The sequence below is a fragment of the Protopterus annectens genome, chromosome 3.part0 (genome assembly GCF_019279795.1).
Source record: "Protopterus annectens isolate FY-2018-M chromosome 3.part0, PAN1.0, whole genome shotgun sequence".
Lineage (NCBI taxonomy): Eukaryota > Metazoa > Chordata > Ceratodontiformes > Protopteridae > Protopterus > Protopterus annectens.
In genome coordinates this window covers 1,208,370,612-1,208,390,467 of record NC_056731.1, presented here as the reverse complement: position 1 = coordinate 1,208,390,467, position 19,856 = coordinate 1,208,370,612, and the positions used below count along the sequence as shown (strand labels likewise).

Sequence of the window (19,856 nt, the reverse complement as noted above, 5' to 3'; positions counted from 1 at the left end):
TTTCCTCCTTCCAACCATTAGTCATACTCTCTCCCACTCTCCCCTTCAGCAGTCAGTGACCTTTGTCTTCCTCACATTATTTCCCCTACACTAATATGACACACCCCTTCCACACTGCATATATATATATATATATATATATATATATATATTATATATAATTAATTTTTGTGTGCCCTTACTTTTGATATCTTTTACACCTTGCACTCTGTCCTGTCACTGTTTTACCCCCTTCTTCCCTCCTTACTCTAACCGTCCTTTCCTATTTCCCCTTATACTGTGAGCTATGTCATAGTGTTATTGATTCATTGCGATCTTCATACAACATTTTGTTTGCATTGATAATACTTCTGGTTAACTTGCTTTTCTACTTTTATTTGTATTGTTTGGGTTTAGAGTGAAATTGGCTGAAGTAGGTCAATTTGGATCAGTACTCTATTCTGGTTACCAGATTAAATGAATGGATGAATGAATGAATAAATAATAACTACCTACCAATATTAATAACAATTATAGCTATTAATATTTTTCGGGCAATCTAAGCAAAGAATAGGGGCAGCATATTACTTTATATATGTGAAAGGAGTCATAGCTGAACCCACACTTACTAATATACCACGACATCCTGAAGTCATTATTGCACAGTATCATACTGGCTAGATGACACACATATTAAGGAGGATTTAAAAAAGATACCTGTACACCTTTGCGGTATACATCTAGCAAGGGAAATTGCACAGAATTCAAATACTATATGCTTACCTTCTGGATATATAGGTTCCTCTTTACAAATTTACATCCTTTGCTATGACATTGTGCACCCAGAATTATAACAACAATGCAGGTAAAGAATATAATTAAAAATGTGCACATGTTTAGTGGTACATCTTCTACTTCTTCTTCTGTCTACCAGTGGTATTTTCAGGTAAATCTTACCCTTACCTGCAGACTACTTATGTTGGTTCTACTGGTCTCACTGCTTGTTATCCCTTTCACCTCTTACCTCTTCTCACTCATCCCATTGCAGCTTAAAATTAAATATTATATCCCACCAAATTACTGAAATCTATTTAGTTCATTGTTTTACTATAGGCAGAGGAGAATCTGTTTTGTTCATTTTTTATATCTCATATTCAAGGTGACATTTAGATATATTACATAATCTGCTATGAAAACTACTTAACCTCACAGTCCACTCAGCCGTACACCCCATGCAAATATCACTCATTCTAGAATTCTAGAATCTTTAAATAAAACAAAAAACTTAACATAGCCACTGACTTTTATTAAATATCATATAGAACCATAAAAACACACTTTCACATTGTACAGTAAAAATATACAAAAGCTGTTTAATAACAATTCACTAAAAATGTGAAATGATTGAGTGCTTTCATCTTATTAAGTGTCAGACTTCATCAGAACATAAACAATGAGCAGTCCCAGACATTTATACTTTAAGAAGAACACATCATATGACCAGGAAGTAGAATGACAACATGTCCTTCTTGTAATCACTAAATAGTATATTACAAATTGCCAGACTACACAGATAAAGACTTAGTATATCAAATTTTTCATTCTAGACCTTTCATAGCATACTATATTATCCATGCCAAGGCTAATCCTATGCTGTAAGTTTCTTCAAGGAGCATTTCTAACACAACAACAGGCATCCAAGATTCATTAAACAGCTTCAGACCAGTGCTGTTAGTAACTAGGAAAAAGATCCATGGGAGATATCAGGCAGGAGGGAGGGAAGTGAAGGGGCATGGCCAGATCCCCTTCCCCTCCCCAGCAAGGTGGGGAGTGTAGTATGCACTTGGGATGCATAAGGGGAAGTGCAATTCCTCTGTTGGAGACTGGTGAAACTAGTTAATGTATTTGAGGTGAAGGGTGGAGCTGATTGCTTGCATATTCTCTTTCAGAACTGAGGAACATTCATCATGGATAGTCCATTGCACCTCTTTCTCTGGCTCCACAAGCCAGACATTCACAAAGACATTAGTGGCAAAAGGACAAAAATCCTCAAACCTCTCCTCACAGCTGTCTCAGTGAAGGCCCACCATGTGAACTCTTACCTTAGTAATAGAGAACGAATGGGCCAATTGGCAGAAAGAGGGCTGATCATAGCTCTCAACTGATCAGAGACAAATCTCAACAGAATCAGGGACAAATTCTCAAATAATCAGGGAAAATCAGGGACATTTTTTAAATATTTGTACTATTAACTTGAAACATTTGCAGAATAAGAGAATGTGGATTAATATAGATTTTCTGACGTAAAACGTTTATAACTCTGATTTACTATCATTATTTATTAATGGCAATTCATCACCTTTTCTTCAGCAATCACCAGTTTTAAGAGGGATTAAGAGGGACAGACCTAAAATCGGAGTCTAATTCAGGGACGTCCCTGAAGATCAGGGACAGTTGAGAGGTCTGGGCTGATGGCCAACAGGCATCATGGGCAAGGACTGATGAAAATATAAAGATGACAACAAAATTGAAATGTGGTTAATGTCAACAGATACAGAACTCATGACACACATAAAAGAATGATACAGATAGAGTTTTATTGCAAAATGTTGGTGCGCATCAGTTAATGCTATACAGTATATTGCAAGTCACAACTTTCAAAATTTGTGCAGTAAAATTTAGGTTCTTCCTTAAACTTCCAGAACTATATTCTCATTTTGCATATTAAGTGGTTAAAGTTTCAAAAATTCCCAAACTAACTAGTGTATTGCTTTTCTAAAGCTTGCATAAGATGTGTCATTATCGAAAATACATTTATACAGTTTATATTGCACTTTAAATATGGATTTCAATGGTGATAGATATATAAACTGATAGCAAGCAGCATTGCTGTTGACTTTTGTATAGACAGACACTGATCACAGTACAGAAACAAAAATTAAACTGTCATTATATGCATCTCAAGGATAACTTTCTATAAAGGTATAAACAGTGAATGTAATGGTTTCTTAGCAGTCTCAGAACAAACCATATTACTAGCTTCCTGATGTCAATTTGGATATGTTACATCTGTTAACAGCTCCTGCTTTCTCTCTAAACCCACTGGAAGAGGAACAGTTACCATTATTTTGCTTTTAAAGGGTGCATAGAAGATTTTGTTTTGATAGCTTGTTTGATTTAGGGCATCCAGATTTTTTTGTTTTTATAGCTTGTTTGACCTAGGACACCCTGATTTTTGCATTTTCTTTTTTTTTTGCTTCGATTCCTTGGAATTCCTTTGACATTGACAGTAACCATGGAGGCAGCTTGGAAACTGAGCTCAATGGCACATGTCTAGTGATAGCAGACAAGCCCCATTCTGGAAACAGTTACTGTTATATTTAAAATACAAGCCTACTTCCTGGATCAGGAATGCACCATTGGTCACACCTGTTTTTAACACCAGTTTGACAAGCATTATTCCTGAGTTTCAGAACTGTGACACACAACTTAGGTGCCATGGTTTTGCAACAGTTCCTTACCTGTCAGTTTTCAAAAGCCGGAAAAACACACTGAACAGTGTCACTTGAAACAGACATTAAGGAGAAGTGATCATCTCCCAAAAAAAGAAAGAACAATTCATCCTTCAGTGGCCCCATAACCCATAATATCCTTCCATCCCTTGTTAATACAATACCTTACACTTGTGTGCCTCTTGACGTATAGGTTATGGAAGTTGTTTGTGTTCTCCAGATGGCCCACCCTTGGTCCCTGTAGCCTTTGAATGATTTCTGCCTTCATCTCCATGGCAATGTGAGCAGGCAGTAGAGAAAGTAACAGACGTTCCTGAAAAATATGATAAATATATTCCTTTATTATATGTGTTTGAACCTGTATGTAATGATTCAGTTTTACGAATAACAACATAGTAAACACAGAACAACAATGAGCACAATATTTACTTAAGACACAGATTCATTATTAGGTTTATAGATAGTTTCGTAAAAAATCCTTGTAACTATTAAAGAGATTCTGAAGACCTTAAACAAGGTATTATGAAAACAAATTTATCTATGGGCATTTCTTATACATGTATGGCATCAGCTGCATAGAGAGAATTGCTGCTCATTTGAGATCACAAAGCATACACAACAAATTCATAAAAGTAGGCATAATATTACTGATGTAAGGATAAAGTCTGAGGCAGACAGAAAACAGTGAGCATGAGGAATGAATGAGCTGCAGGAACATACATTTAGTACAATTATTTTATAAAGAAAGTTAGATATTTATAGATAGTTTGAAGAAGTGTATCCTGTGTACCTTTGATAAGTAGGTGCCAGGTTTAAGAACTTAGATTTCTGGCTTATAAAACATTTTAATATGAGACCAACTAAAATGTTTCTGGAATATTGGAACACATATAAGCTTTATTTTATTAAAAAAGGAGACAGAGAGAGACTGAAAGAGAAAGAAGAAGAGTCATCTATTCCCTCACTGCATTCGTTCAAGTCACACATAAATATAGCAGGTCAGTTACAATGTTATAAGTTTTGCACCTCAGTAGATTGCTTTTGGTATCAGTGAAATTTAAATGTTAAAGTGCTACAAGTATGCTAGAGCTTCCTGAACTCAGTTTGAATTCTGCCATCTTTTCTTCCTTACTGCGTGACCCTCTGAAGTTCACTTCATTATACAAAGACTCCCTAATCACTTCAGAATGGAAGCCCTTCTGCTCAGTAAAAAAAAAGTCTATTAAGAAGGATCAAATAAGGAATTACTTCTTTTTTTAACTACAGGACTACTTTTTGAATTGTGTTTTCTACAGTATGACAAATATGAATAGAGTATTCGGACACCTATGTGGTCTTGACTGCCCCAGTTACAGTGTTGGAGTAGAGTGCATCTAGATAATAACACATCGGTGAACATATAGGGTGGAATTCATAGTCATTATGCATAGGGTCAACGGGTATGTGCGGTGATTACACAGAAATACTACGGGTATGAGATTCATACAAATATGCTGCATATCTACAACAAAAAGGAAGCTACTGGATAAAGGTCCAACACCAAGAGTCCAAAATCAATGTAAACACAAAATGCAAGATCACCACAGCTAAAAGCAGTGAACTTTAATGGCAAAGAAATACAAAATTGGTGAGCACTTTCATGATACAACGATTGTTGCAGATAACTGTGATGGTGAAGTGCCTTAATAATCTATGAAGCTGTGGATGTTCATTTCATCAAATACCATTCAAAAAAAACTTCAATTTTGCAGTAATTTCTTGTCAAGATGTGGAAATAAGTATTTTCTCTTAAATTATTGTATATGTAGTAGCCACATGAATTAGATAAGATATCAACTTAAGGAATGCTGTGCACATGCAGTGACAGAAAGCAATGGTGCAGAAAAGTGACTTTGTTGGCCCAGTATAAATTACCTGCATCGGCTGTGCTATGCCTTTGTTTATTTAGTTGCAGAGGGCTTGTGGGGTACTATTACAATTAAGTAAGGTAGCTACCTGATGCCTTCAGGCAGTAGTATCAGGAAGGAGACTTTGTGTGTGTGTGTGTGTGTCTTTGTGTGTGTGTGTGTGTGTATATATATATATATATATATATAGACACACACACATATATATATATATATATATATATATATATATATATATATATACTGTATACCTATGTATCTATATATATATATATATATATATATATATATATATATATATATATATATATATATATAAAACTTCTCTGGTTCAATTCTTGGCTAGGATGCCTTCTGTGTGGAGTCTGTATGTTCGCCCTGTGTTCATGTAGGTTTCCTCTGGGTGGTCCAGTTTCTTTCCCCATTCCAAAGACATGCAGCAGGTGGACTGGGCATTCTAAATCAGCCCTAGGTGTGAGTGTGTGTGCAACTGTGTGGTACGGATGAACTATCATGGCAGGGGTACCCACCAAGTGGTGTAAATTTGGCTCTAGATGATTGTCACTGTTGAAGTGACACCCCAACTCCATGTGCAGAAATGGGAAAAGGGGTTTTAGTTGGATGGATGGATATATATATTTATTATTTCATGAACCAACAAAATAAGCACCTGGGCGAGATGTACTCCAGAAATAAATGAAAAAGAAAGTAGTTCTTAGTGGCAAACGGTTCCAATTTGAAGACTATGTTGGAGAGGAAAAATGCCAAAATTGATAACAAGGATAGATTGAGTGGAACCAAACCTTGTGGAAGATGCCCCTTTTGTCAATATATCTTGGTAACAAAATCCATCACCTTGGTTAACACCAGTACTTATACCCTTTACTTTAGAAAAGGTAACTGCCTTTCAAGTAAATTAGTGTATTTTGCTAAATGTAATTCCTGCACTTCATTTTATGTTGGGAAAACGGAGAGGTTGTTTAAAACAAGAATTTATGGACATCTTTATGATGTTAAAAACAAAAAAGAAACTAATGCCTTGTTTAGGCATAGTTTGAATTGTGCAGGTTTTATGGGTTACAAGTTTGCTATTTTGGATATGGTAGACACAGACCTTAGAGGGGGTGATTGGCAAAATATTTTGTGCAAGAAAGAATTGTTATGGCAGCTGAGGCTAGCGGCCCACACACCCCCTGGGTTTGAATGACCACTGGAGTATTATGCCCATTTTAAAAGAAAAAGCAGAAACAGTTTAGTCCCCACTATGAATTTTGTGATTTACATCTGACTTAATGATGTTTGGTTTTAAACTTGTTTATTTTATGTCTGAATGTTTAATATTCATGTGCTATTTAATATTCATATATTCATACAATTTTATATTTTATTGGACAGATTTTAACCAATTATCTACAAGGACCATCTATTTAAAATGGTATTTTGTGTGATTCATTGTTCTGATGACGTCAGCTTTGGATTGACGAAAGCACTACACTTTTTAATAAATTGATGATATAAAACTTTTTGTTCTACTGGTGGAGAACTACTTTCTTTTTCACTTATTTCTGGAGTACATCTCGCCCAGGTGCTTATTTTGTTGGTTCATAGTTTGTTTTTATTAAGCGCCAACACCATCTTTTGGTTCACATATTTACTATTTCAAACATCCTAAACTAGCATATATCTTACTTTTTACCCTAGAAAATCTCCAACGCTTTACAGCTAGCAATCTTGACTATCACCCTTAGCATTTCCCTCCTAATATTAACCCATGCCACCTCATTCTATTATATGAAATGCTGTCTTCCCCCCAAAAAAACTCCTACATTAGTGATAGCAACACAACCCAATGTAACAAGTTTATCAAATAACTTATCATCAGTTTTCACCTGTAATAGTGTATTAACTCATAAATTCAAACTTCTCCCCATTAATACCAAACAAAAACTAACTCCCAATTCTACACCCACATCCTTTATCAAGTCCATTTACTTTGTACCCATATTATTAACTCAAAGTGACGATATTTACCCAAATCCAGGCTCTTCCGTCTTACCAAATGCAAACCATTCCCCCTCCCCAAATATAAATAATTCCCCCTCTATTTCTTAGACACAGCCACAAACACTCAAAACTTTAGTATGATAACAATCAGTATAAGGACTATCTGTAATAAAATTACTGAATTTCATGCCTGGATCTCACAATATACCCCAGATATAGTAGCTGTCACAGAAACATGGCTAAAACCAAATATAGTAGACAATGAAATAGTTTGAAATGGTTACAACATCCTCCATAAAGATAGACCCACTAGAAAAGGTGGCAATGAAGCTATAACCTTTCGCAACTATTTAACCATTGCAACCTTTCCCATACCTGTCCCAGCTTTCAGCAACATAGAAATTCTATTAGGGTCATTACAAATAAAGAATGATAAAAATGTATGCATAGGAGTAATTTACATTCCTCCAGAACAGAATATGCCTACTCTAGAACATTTTTTAGCATGGACAACCCAAAATGTAGCCAACAAAACTATCATTCTAGGAGATACTAACATTAATTGGCAAAACCTAACCTCAGACACACCTGACAAGTGTATTAACCTCTAAAGGTTTACACAACTGGTCACATGCCCCACATGAATACTAAACAATCAGCCAGAATCAACCTTAGATTGGATCCTAGTTTCAGACCCACAAAAGTATTCTAACACTGGTACCTCCCTAACATTCTCAGTGACCATCTACCTGCCCTTACGCATAGAACCCATACACAAGTGCCAGAGCCCCAGTCATATAGAGCATCCAGAAACCTAACTAATTTTAACCACATAGCCTTCCACAATGCTCTAAAACTGGACCCCACTGAAATCCCTACCATTAGAAGAAGCAGTACATTACTTTAATAAGACCTTCCTTAATACCCTAAATTCATTAGCTACACTCTGATATAAAAGAGTAAAAATCAATCATGCTCCCTGGCCTACTAAACCAACTAAACAAATGCTTTGATCAAGCGATCAAGCCTGGAAAGAATAGCATAAAAGCAAAACTCAAGCAAATGGAATTAATTTCAAACAGTTTTATAATACAGCAAAGAAATTAGTCAAAAAGGATAAGAAAAACTACTTCTCACAACAATTATCAACTTCAAGAAACAACCCCTAAAAATTCTGGAAATCAGTTTCCTCGCTCCTTAATCCTGGCACAGTACAAAACCCAGCAATTTTTCCAGACAAAGACCCACAACAAATAGCCCATATTTTCAACTCTCACTTCATAGATAGGATTGCTAAACTTGTCAAGGAACCTCCACCCAAAACCAAAGAATCCTCCCAACAATAAGATAACCACGTCAAACTCAACTCCTAATGACTTCAGGATGCACTCCACATCACACAATGATCTAAACAACAACATCCCAACTCCAGCTTTCACCTTATAACCCGTGCCCACCTTGCTATTTCTCAAATTATTAAATAAATTAAGACCTTGCTCCTTATCTGCGGACAATATTTTCTCCAAATATCTGAAACTTGGTGCCAGAGCAATAGCTTATCCTATCAGTATCCTAATTAATAGAGCTATCTCAGAGTCCAAAAACCCTCAAATCTGTAAAAAGTCTATTATAACCATATTGCATAAAGGTGGAAATACAAACAATTTAACAAATTATCTCCCGTTTCCATTCTCTCCCCATTATCTAAAATACTAGATAAATGTATACAATGTCAATTACTAAAACACTTCTGTGATAACAATCTATTTGCCCCTACCTAACATGGTTTCGACCTGCACACAGTACTATAACAACCCTACTATGTTTTACTGATCCTGTGAACAAGGCTTTGGACACTGGTCTGTTAACATCAATACTTTTACTGGACCTGTCAAAAGCATTCGACTCAGTATCACACACTAAACTACTTCAGGAACTTGCAGCTCTAAGATGCTCCCAACATACCTTACCTGGTTCTCCAACTACCTGACTAACAGACAACAGTCAGTAAAATGACAAAACAAACAATCTGGATACATAGTCAATAAAACAGGTATCCCACAGGGGTCTAGTTTAGGATCTTTACTTTTTAACTTGTTCATAAATTATCTTCATTGTGTCTCTCTCCAAAGTTCACTCATCCAGTACGCTGATGGTTCCATGATAATATCCTCCTCCAAAAACTTCTCAGACATGTAACACAAAAAGGCCTTTACTACAGAGAATCTTAGCTAAATGAATCACAACTTCTAAATCCCAAAAAATCCAAACTATTACTGTCCTCATCTAAGCCACCTCCACATGATTTTAAGATTTATTCCCTGAAACTGAAGTAGTGAAGTCAGCAAAACTACTAGGTATTACTATCTATGACAAACTATCCTTTCAGCAACATATTCTAAATGCTATGAAAAAAACACACTTTAAACTAGGTAAACTCTATAGATAGAAGTTATACATGGATACACCCACAAAAATAAAACTGGCTAATACCCTCCTACTCTTACTTCTATCCCTCTTCTATGGTTCCCCCATTTTTACTAACCTGTATACATCCCCAAGCAGCAAACTACAATTATGCTATTCATAAAATAGCAACATTCACTACTGGACTGTCATTCCAAACTCACCAATGTCAAGCCATTAAGCAACTAAAATGGCTTGAATTCCCCCAATTCCTTCATTATACCCAGCTGACACTGAAATTGTCAGTCTCTCCACTCTATCTTACAATTCTACACTGCCACCAGAAACCTTTGATCCACTAACAAATAACTCCTAACATTCAAATTCTATTGAAAAGCTGTACGTGGATAAAGTGCCTCACTATAAACAAATATATTAATCAGAAAGCAACGTGAGGCAACATCAACGAATGACTGGAGTGAAAAACATTTAATTGAATCACACATAAACAGACTAAAATAAAACATGCACAAAGTAAGCGCTTTCGCGTTATTTCTCTAATGCTTCTTCAGACTATCATTGTATAACATTCAGCTCACTTAAGTAGGAAATTACAATCATTCTCAATTCCTTATTGGTTGAAGCTTTTGTAATATGAAACATACACATTCCTCAAACTATCTGCTGATGCCATAGCCTATCCCATATCTATTCTTATAAATAGATCCATACAAGAATCTTACATCCCAAATATCTGGCGGCATGCTTTTATCATCCCTATCCACAAAGGTGGTAATAACATAAAACACAACCAATTTCGGACTCATAGCAATACTCTCTCCTCTTTCTAAAATACTCGAAAAGACTTTCCACTCACAACTTATGCCATACCTGACCCTACAGAAACTCCTCTCCCTTACTCAACACAGATTTCAGCCCGGCCACAGCACCATGACCACCCTCCTATCCTTTCTTGAAACAATCAACCTAGCACGCAACAATGGCAAATACGTATCATCACTGTTTCTAGACCTTTCTAAAGCTTTTGACACCATCTCCCACTCCTTACTCCTGTCCTAGCTTTCAGACTTAAATCTCTCTTCCTCTACCTTAGCCTGGTTCTCCAGCTACCTATCCCACCACCAATAAGCTGTCCAATGGAAAGCATCTACCTCTCCTTTCTTACCAACTCCCCTCCCACAGGAGTACCTCAGGGATCTGCATTGGGCCCACTTCTCTTTAACATAGTCATCAACTACTTCCACCACTCCATCCTCGAAGCCTCAATTATCCAGTATGCAGATGACTCCACCATCATCTGCTCATCCTCCTGCCCCTCTGAGCTACTACTAAAAACTCAATCATCCTTCTCCAAAACTGAATCCTGGATGCAATCCAATCATCTAGCCCTAAATGCAAACAAAACAAACCTAATGATTTTTACTCCAACCAAAAACTCCAATTTCAATAAAAACCTATTCTCCATTAAAAGCCAGAATAACACCCCCCTAGAAATCGTTCCCTGTACCAAGCTACTAGGCATCACCATTGATGAAAACTTAAAATTTGATTCCTACATTTACTCCACAATTAAGAAAACCCAGCAAAAAATCGGTCTCCCCTACAGACACAACCGTTACCTCAGCCCCTCCACCCGACAAACTCTTGCAACTACCTTCCTTCTCCCCTCTCTCATGTATTGCACTCCCCTATTCTCCAACCTTCAACTGGGCCTTCATTACAAACTTGAATCTTGCTACCACAAAATCTGCAAATTTGCAACCAATTCTAAAAGCTCTTCTCATCACTGCCTCTCCCTACATACCCGCCAATGGCTAGAACTCCCCAACTACCTAAACTACCTACAACTTACCACTGCCCACAAACTCATCTAAAAACTCACAGAATGCTCTTCTCTCGCCACATCCCTAATACCCTACACACCCAGCCGGTCCCTCAGATCTGAGAGCCAAAACCTCCTACAAGTGCACAAACCCTCACATTCCCTCTGGCCAATTGCTACTATCCTTACACCATAGCCAAACTATGGAACTCTGTTCCCCCTCCACTACGCACTATAACAAGCCATAACAACTTCAAATCCGCCCTGCATTCCTATCTGTCCTCCAAATGGGAATGCCTTTCTCATGCTCCTAGCTAAACATCATGCTACTACCTAACCTTAACACCCCCCTACTCTTAGACCCTTGACCCCTCTTTATAATAATGTAGGATCAGTACACTTTTCCTGTAATAGAACATCCAATTTCCTCTGGTAATGAAGTTATCCTCCTTTCTCATTGGTTTTCTATATTGTATAAGTCTATTAAATTGCACTCTATTTGCATTAACACCTCACTATGCTTAAATGACCTTTCTATTTTCAATTAGTAACCCTCATACTATTCTTTAAAAGGAATGCTTAATTAATTCTAACTTAATTCTTAAAAATAATCTTATCATATACGTTCTATCTTTCCAAAGTTGCTCAAATGTCTAAAAATTGATTTTCATATTATTTTTTTTCTATCTGATATGTATCTTTATTTTCTTCCGTAAGAAATGTTATGAAAGAATGCCTTTTTGCTTATTATATATCCTATACGACTGTAATTTTCATCAATATAACCTCTATTGTCATGAATGTAACTACTTGTGGAGCTTTTCTCCCTGGGCCTCATCTGAAAATGGGTTGCTCTGACCCAGTGGACTCTCCCAGTCAACAAATTCTAATAAATATATATATATATATATATATATATATATATATATATATATATATATATATATATATATATATATATATATATATATACTATAAAAAATAAAAAAAATAAAAAAATCATTGTGCAGCTTATAAAATGCTTTCCAATAAATAGTATAAAAATCATCATATCCCCCAAAAAATATTAAATATAAGACAAAAAAAACAAATAGTAATTGTGTAATCATCATAACATCCAGTAAGGGGCAACAATTCCTAACAAATCTTTTAATATTAATAGACTTTAAAGTACAATATACTATATAAAAAATAATTCTATAAATCTTGTGTATCTATCCGTGCTAAAAAATGCAAACATGTATGAAAAAGAGAATGTATATATGAAAAATAAATATATAAAATCATGTGAAAAATACAACTATCTAAAAAAAAAAAAAAAAAAATATATATATATATATATCTATCTATGTATACCTATAAAAATATGCATTCTTCATAGGGTCTATATTAGATCACTGAACACTTAAAAAAAGCGAACAGTGATTAATCGACCCTATGTAAGTGAAAGCTTACAATGTTGAACTATCAGAACAGCATCGCTGTTCCAACAAAAATAAAAAATAAAACACAAAACACTTTAAACATTGCATTAAGTGGGGGGCTTCATCCCAAAACACCCCCGATCTAAGGGGCTGCGCCCCCACACCCCCTACTTAAATATACCAACTCCAAGACGGGACTACAGTGCTGAAAACGGCAAAGTAATGAAGCGGCCAAGTGAATTCTTTCCAAGGGAAAGAATTCGCTTAAAAGCTGCTTCGATATTTTGCCGTTTCAGTCTTTTAAGTTCGACCAAGATGCATTTTAAAGAATGTGTCTTCGGTCTTCTAATAGGAACCCAGGTTCATAGGTAGGTACTAGGCTATTGGCCTTAGGGCCTATATAAGCCTAGCCGAAAAGGTACCCTGGCTTTTGCCACCCAAGAAAATTATTTTCCTGTGCCCCTGTTGAGCAGAGCCACAGAAGTGATCCCTGGGGTGAATTTCTTATTTCCCATCCAATCATCAACAAATTCTAATAAATAGATATCGAAGAGTGCTAATGATTGTTATATATCAAATGATTGTTTAATATAGATAGGTAGTTTGTTCCAGAGTATGGGAAGTCTCTGGGACAGGAATCTATCCCTCCAGGAGGTTCTGTTTATTGTAGTGACAAGGTTTAGGTCCCTAGACTGTGTAGCTCGGAGGGATTGGGATTTCTTTAAGTGGAGCATGTCCAACAGCTCTGGGTTTGACATAGCTTTGTATGTTAGGCAGAGATCGCCCCTGAGTAGGTAAGTAGGAATAAAGCTGGAGTTTTTTGAGACGGTCTGCGTAAGGCATCTGTTTGAGGCCGGTAATACTCTTTGTGAGGTATTTTTGCAGCCTTTCCAGTTGTTGTAGATGTCTTGTGAGGTACATACCAAAAGGGGCATTGTACTCTATAATGGGTCTAATGAGTGATGAGTAGAGGGGAACAATTACCTCTTTTTATCCTGGATGAGAAACCTTTTGTGATGAGGTATGCCATGTAGAAGGATTTCCTGACTACTGTGGCGATGTGATTATCAAAGGAGAGACTTCTGTCCACCTGTGTCCCAAGGTCTCTTATCACACCTTTGGTGTTAAGCAGACTACCGCCTATGTGGTACTTCACGGGTACAAGGTTTTTACCAAAAGGGATGACAATTCACTTTTTGGCATTGAGCTTGAGGCCATGGTTTTGACACCAGGCATCTGCCTCAGTGAGGCCCTTTTGTAGGATGTACACATCATTAGGAGTTTCGATTATGGCTCCTAGATTGCAGTCATCTGCAAACTTCATTAGCCAAAGACCTTATGTGTTAGCCTGTACTTCAGAAAAGTAGATACCACACAGGAGGAGACCCAGGACTGAACCCTGTAGTACTCCACTTGTCAGTGGTCTGAAGTCAGATTTGGAGTCTGCTACTTTCACAGTGTGGGTTCTGTCAGTGAGCCAGTTGGCAACCCATCTTGTGACATAGGGATTTATACCTAGTTTAGTGAGTTTATCTATAATTCCAGAGTGGGGGATGGTGTCGAAAGCCTTGGCAAGATCTAGATAGGCTGTTTGAACCACCTTACCCTCATCTACTGCTTTGGTGACTGCTTCAAAGAAGTCTATCAGGTTTAGGAGACATGATCTGCCTTTTACAAACCTGAACTGGGTGGGGTTCAGAGTTTGAAAATTACCAATGTCTTTGTTTTTAAGTTCCATGATGATACGTTCCATGGCCTTACAGACCAGGCTCGTCAGACTAATGGGGCGGTAGTTCCCGGGGTCCGTGGTGGATTCCCCTTTGTGGAGTGGGGTAACCCTTGCTGTGCGCCATTCACTGGGTACAAAGCCTGAGGTGAGGCTATGATTGAACATGGTACTTAGGTGGGGTGCCAGTTCGTTCTGTAGTTTGTGTAGAATGCAGCCTAGGATGTTGTCATGTCCCAAGGATGCTGTGTTCTTGGCTTTGGAGACTGTGTTTTTTACCTGTGCAGCCATAATTATAGGAACTTTGCATTCTTCCGGTATAGAGATGGGCCCTTTAGGGGGTGAGAGGGGGGTAAAGTTAGCACTGAACCTATCTGCCAGGATGTTGGCAATATCAATTGGTTCTGTATATTTAGTGCCATTGTGCTGTAACTCAGAGCAGATCTGTGTGTTGCCATTGAGATTCTTGACATAGCTATAGGATGCTTTGTGGTTGTCTTTAGAAACAGTGGTGATTTTGTTTTCGTAACTAACTTTGGAGGATTTTATGAGGGAACTCCGCTTCTTACTGAGGCTGACCAGAGAGTTCCTCCAATCATGGGATTTTACTCTTTTTTGCAGCAGTTTCTTTCTTCTGTTGTAGAGTTTGTTTATGGCAGTGGACCACCAGATTGGCTTCCTTTTTTGGAGGATAGAATCTTGGTTCTGTTAGGGATAGCATGATCCATGCACTCGTGTAAGTGCTTATAAAGTGCATTTGTGTAGGATTCAGCAGTCATACCTCTATTGTCCATCTGCATGGGTGTCGTGAAGTTTGTCACTTCTGTCTTAAGATGCGTGAAGTTGGCTTTGGAGACATTTTTTTACGGTGGTTTCCCTAATGGGGGGTGGGGGCGGGATGTGGATGTCTAGGGTGATTAGCTTGTATTCGGATCTGACCAACAAGGAATTGACCTCAGGTATGGAACACTGGTCGCCCATGTTGGTATTGTAATGACCAGGTCTAGGATACTGCTGCCCCTGGTGGGGGTGTGGGTAAGTTGATTCAAGGAGATGGAATTTATGAATTCCAGAAAACTCTGAGCAAAAGAGTTGATACATGAGTAGTTTTCCCAGTTAATGGTGGGGTAGTTGAAATCACCCATTATTAGGGTGTTAGGTTGTACCCTAATATTTTCCAGTGTATCAAGAAATGAGGAGTGGGAATCCTGGGGCATGGTGGGGGATGTGTAGCAAGCTACAATTTGGATTTTGGTCTTGCCCAAAGTTAGTTGCACTTAGATAATCTCAGAAGCATTATGCTGATCAACTAGCCTCGAGGTGTGTATATCCTTAATGAATATGGACGCGCCTCCACCTTTAATGTTTCAGTGCAGGTTAGGTGGCCGAAAGGTGTGCTATGAATTATAGCCTGGTAATGCAGGGGTGCTCTCAGGAGCCTTGAACCAGGTCTCTGTCACTGCACAGATGTCAATGTTCTCCATTTTAAGGAGTGCGTCAAGTGAGGGCATTTTGAGGTTAAGGCTTCTTGCTTTCAGACACCTCCACCTTCACTCCTATTTCCTCTGTTAGTGTTAATAATTGCTATACAAGAGGTCAGGGATTGACTGAAGCTTATGGAAGCTACAGGTCTGTTAGATAAGGAGCTCTTCGAATTTTTGTGGATAAAGCATCCCATAACTCCTGTATTTAAAGCTTTACCAAGGATGCACAAGAACTTGCACAACCCCCCCCCCCCGAGACCAATTGTCTCAGGGAGGGGATGGATTACTGAAAACATTTCCATTTGGTTAGAGTGTATGTTGAGACCTTGTCTGAACTCTTTGAAAGAGGTGGTGAATTTGTCGTTTGAACCTTGCCTAAAAAAGGCACTATAGTGATGGCAAGAGCCTTAGCGAGTATCCGGAATCCCAAGGGCGACAGGTCCAGGCCATCTCTAGCAAAGCATCATGGTCTGTCGATCATGTCATCCCAGGAAGACAGATACTGGATCCCCTTAGAATGACACCAGAAGCTTAGCCAATTATTGAAGTCAATAATTTTGTCCTTGTACTGTGGTATCATTCTGGGTGATGGCAGGATGCTACTCAGGGCTAGGGTCATACCTGTCTGGGTTACAAGATCGGAGAGCTCCTCCATGTCTCTTTTTATGTAGTCCAGGGAGGTACGTCTCAGGCATTCACACCAACATGGACAATGACAGAGTCATATTTGTGCTTGTTGTGGAGTGACCTGAATACATGCATTATGTGGCGGATCCTGGCACCTGACAGGCAGCTGACCATAACTTTCTCCTTGTTTAGCCTGGTGAGTGGAACATCAGTGTGCCTGACTATAGAGTCACCTATGACTAGAGTGTTGCATACGGTTTTATGCCTTATGGGCTGTGGTTGGGTGGCACACTGAGTTTGTGAGCTATGTGTCATTTAGAGTTGTGTTGGGGGGGTAGAGGTTGCTTGCTTTTCTGCTTTGGAGGTCTCTGTTGCTTGGGCAGATTTTTATTGAGAGCCTCTGTGAATGTAGGTGTGTGTTTTGTGTTTTTAAGTGTGTGTTTTGGTGGTGTAGGTTTTGAGGGACTATGTGGTGAGTGTGGTGTGGTGCAAGTGTTTAGCCTCTCCTCTTGACTGTCTAGTCCAGTCTTAGGTGAAGAGACCATTGCTTCCAGTTTGGCTATATAAGTGCATCTCTCACAGGTTGTAGTTTTGGGTGATAGGAGTAGAGGGTTGTCTGTGTACATGTGGCAATTGCTGCATTGCCCCAAGATGCCGACATTCATCAGGTAGACAGGAGAAAACACCGGGAGCTGACCCTTAGACATGCCTGGACGGGTGCTTATTTGTTAAGTACTAAAAGCTTTTTCCTCTAGACAAGTGAGGAAAGTTGAGTGCTGTAGTAATTTGTAGCTTATTTAGTGCTTGCAATGAGTTCTGAACAAGTGCTGAGCTCAAAGAAACAGATTTGAGTGCTAAAACTAAAAAGCTAGCTAGTTCTAAGGGGAAATTCGAAGAGCAGACTTTATGGCGCTGGGAATATTTTAACCCTAGCTAAGTGGCAATGCATACAGTGGATTTTTTTTAATATAACAGTAGCAAATGAGCAGACTGATTTAACCAAATTAACCAATTAACCAATAAAAAGCTAAAAACTGAGCCCCTTTCCAGCAGTCTTCAATCAGACAAGTTCTAACTACACACTCCTGCCGCTTGGGTGCAGGGGAACCTTCTCCAGATAAAGATAGCCTGGATTAGTGTTCAAGTTATACAAACAAAACTAGATTCAGCAGGTCTGAATCTAGTCTTGTGCTACAGCAAACAAGGTGTACCAATTTCAGAAAGAAACAGTTCAAATAAGCAGGCACAATAAGCCTTTAACCATAAACTCCCAGCTCAGAAGGACAGAATCTACACTCTCCTCCCACAAGAGTGCAGTCCACACCTTCTGAATGTAAAATAACTGGCCTTAAGCCCAAGTGTTTAAACCAAAGGCTTAGAATAACAGTTACAATTTAATCAGGCTACTAACAAGCAGTAATACATGCAGCAGAATAAATGCAATTAAGTACTTTTAAGAACAGGCAGCAAAAGGAAAATAAAGTAGGAAGAAACACAAATACAGTAAAAGCAGATGGATAAAGTACAATTTTTTCTAACAATAGAAAACGAGTAAACTAATTTAAATAAATTACCCAATTGACTAGTAAAAAATCTCAAAACTGAGCCTTGTTCCAGCAGTCTTCAGTCAGACAAGTTCTAACTGTACACTCCTGCCACTAGGGTACAGGCGAACTTTCTCCAAAAAAGATGGCCTGGATTAGTGCTCAAGTTATACAAACAAAGCTAGATTCAGCAGGCCTGAATATAGTCTATGCTACAGCAAATAAGACACACCAAATTTCAGAAAAAAAACAGTTCAAATAAGCAGGCACAATAAGGCTTTAACCAGAAATTCCCAGCTCAGAAGGGCAGAATATAGCCTCTCCTCCCATGAGAGTGCAGACCACAAACCATCTTAATGTAAATTTACTGGCCTGAAGCCCAAGTGCCTAAACCAGAACTAATACACTTTTAGAATAACAGACACTGAGCCTTCAATCAGCAATTCCCAACTTAGAAGGATGTAAGCTAGCTGTCCTGCCACAACAGTGCAGACCACAAACCTTCTTAATGTAAAACAAATGGTCTGAAGCCCAAGTGCTTAAACCAACAGGCTTAGAATAACAGTTACAATTTAATCAGGCTACTACCAAGCAGTAATAAATGCAGCAGAATACATACAGCTGAGTACTTTTAAGAAGAGGCAAAAGCAAAATAAGGTAATATAGTAGGAAGAAACACAAATAAAGTAAAAGCAAACGAATAAAGTGCAATTTTTTTTAGTAAAGTGCAAGGAGAGAGGAAGTGGGTTGGCCTTCTCAAATGTTCTCTCTGCGTTAAGTAGAGTGAACACTAGACTGGGAGGGGTGTCCCAGATCAAATTTACAGTAGGGGCGGGCAACTGCAAAGCCATCAACTATAATAACACCACAAGAATAGGTTGGGAGGGAGGCGGGAAAAACAGTTTCAGGACAGATGAGAACAGAAAAAGCAATGCTAGAAAATATATAAAATAATTCAATCAGGCAAAAATATTTTAGTCAAGCAAAATTTAGTTAAACAATTAAACAGACAGAAAAATAAAATACAGTACTATCTTTAAATTTGCAAGTTTGTACTTAATGTCAGCTTCTAATACAGTTGGTTGTAGCCAGCCAAACCACTCAGATATAGAGCAGAAAATAAATTCCCAGCTATGTGGCTAACACTTAAAGCAGAAAGAAATCCTCTAGGCTAAGAGTTAAATATCAAATAACAAAGAGGTGAGAACAGCAATAAGCCCCTCTAACTACAGAGGGACAGACAGACCACAATATTCAATGAAAAAATTAAATAGTTGCTAAAATTAGAACTATATAATCAATAAACACTCTGACAAGGGGGTGACTGCAAAAACATTTTTGAAACATCACTAAAGTATAAATAATATATGTAAACAAAATAGAACATTCATATAATATCA

General features: G+C 37.9%; 1 protein-coding gene across 1 annotated transcript in view; it reads right to left on the bottom strand.

Moving 5' to 3' along the window:
* ADCY2 (adenylate cyclase 2) overlaps nt 1–19,856 on the bottom strand; it is a 4,311,002-nt gene that overhangs the window by 1,723,344 nt on the left and 2,567,802 nt on the right. The window contains exon 5 of the mRNA XM_044065410.1: nt 3,656–3,804. Coding sequence (XP_043921345.1) covers nt 3,656–3,804 — 149 coding nt within the window. The remainder of the gene's footprint in view (nt 1–3,655; nt 3,805–19,856) is intronic.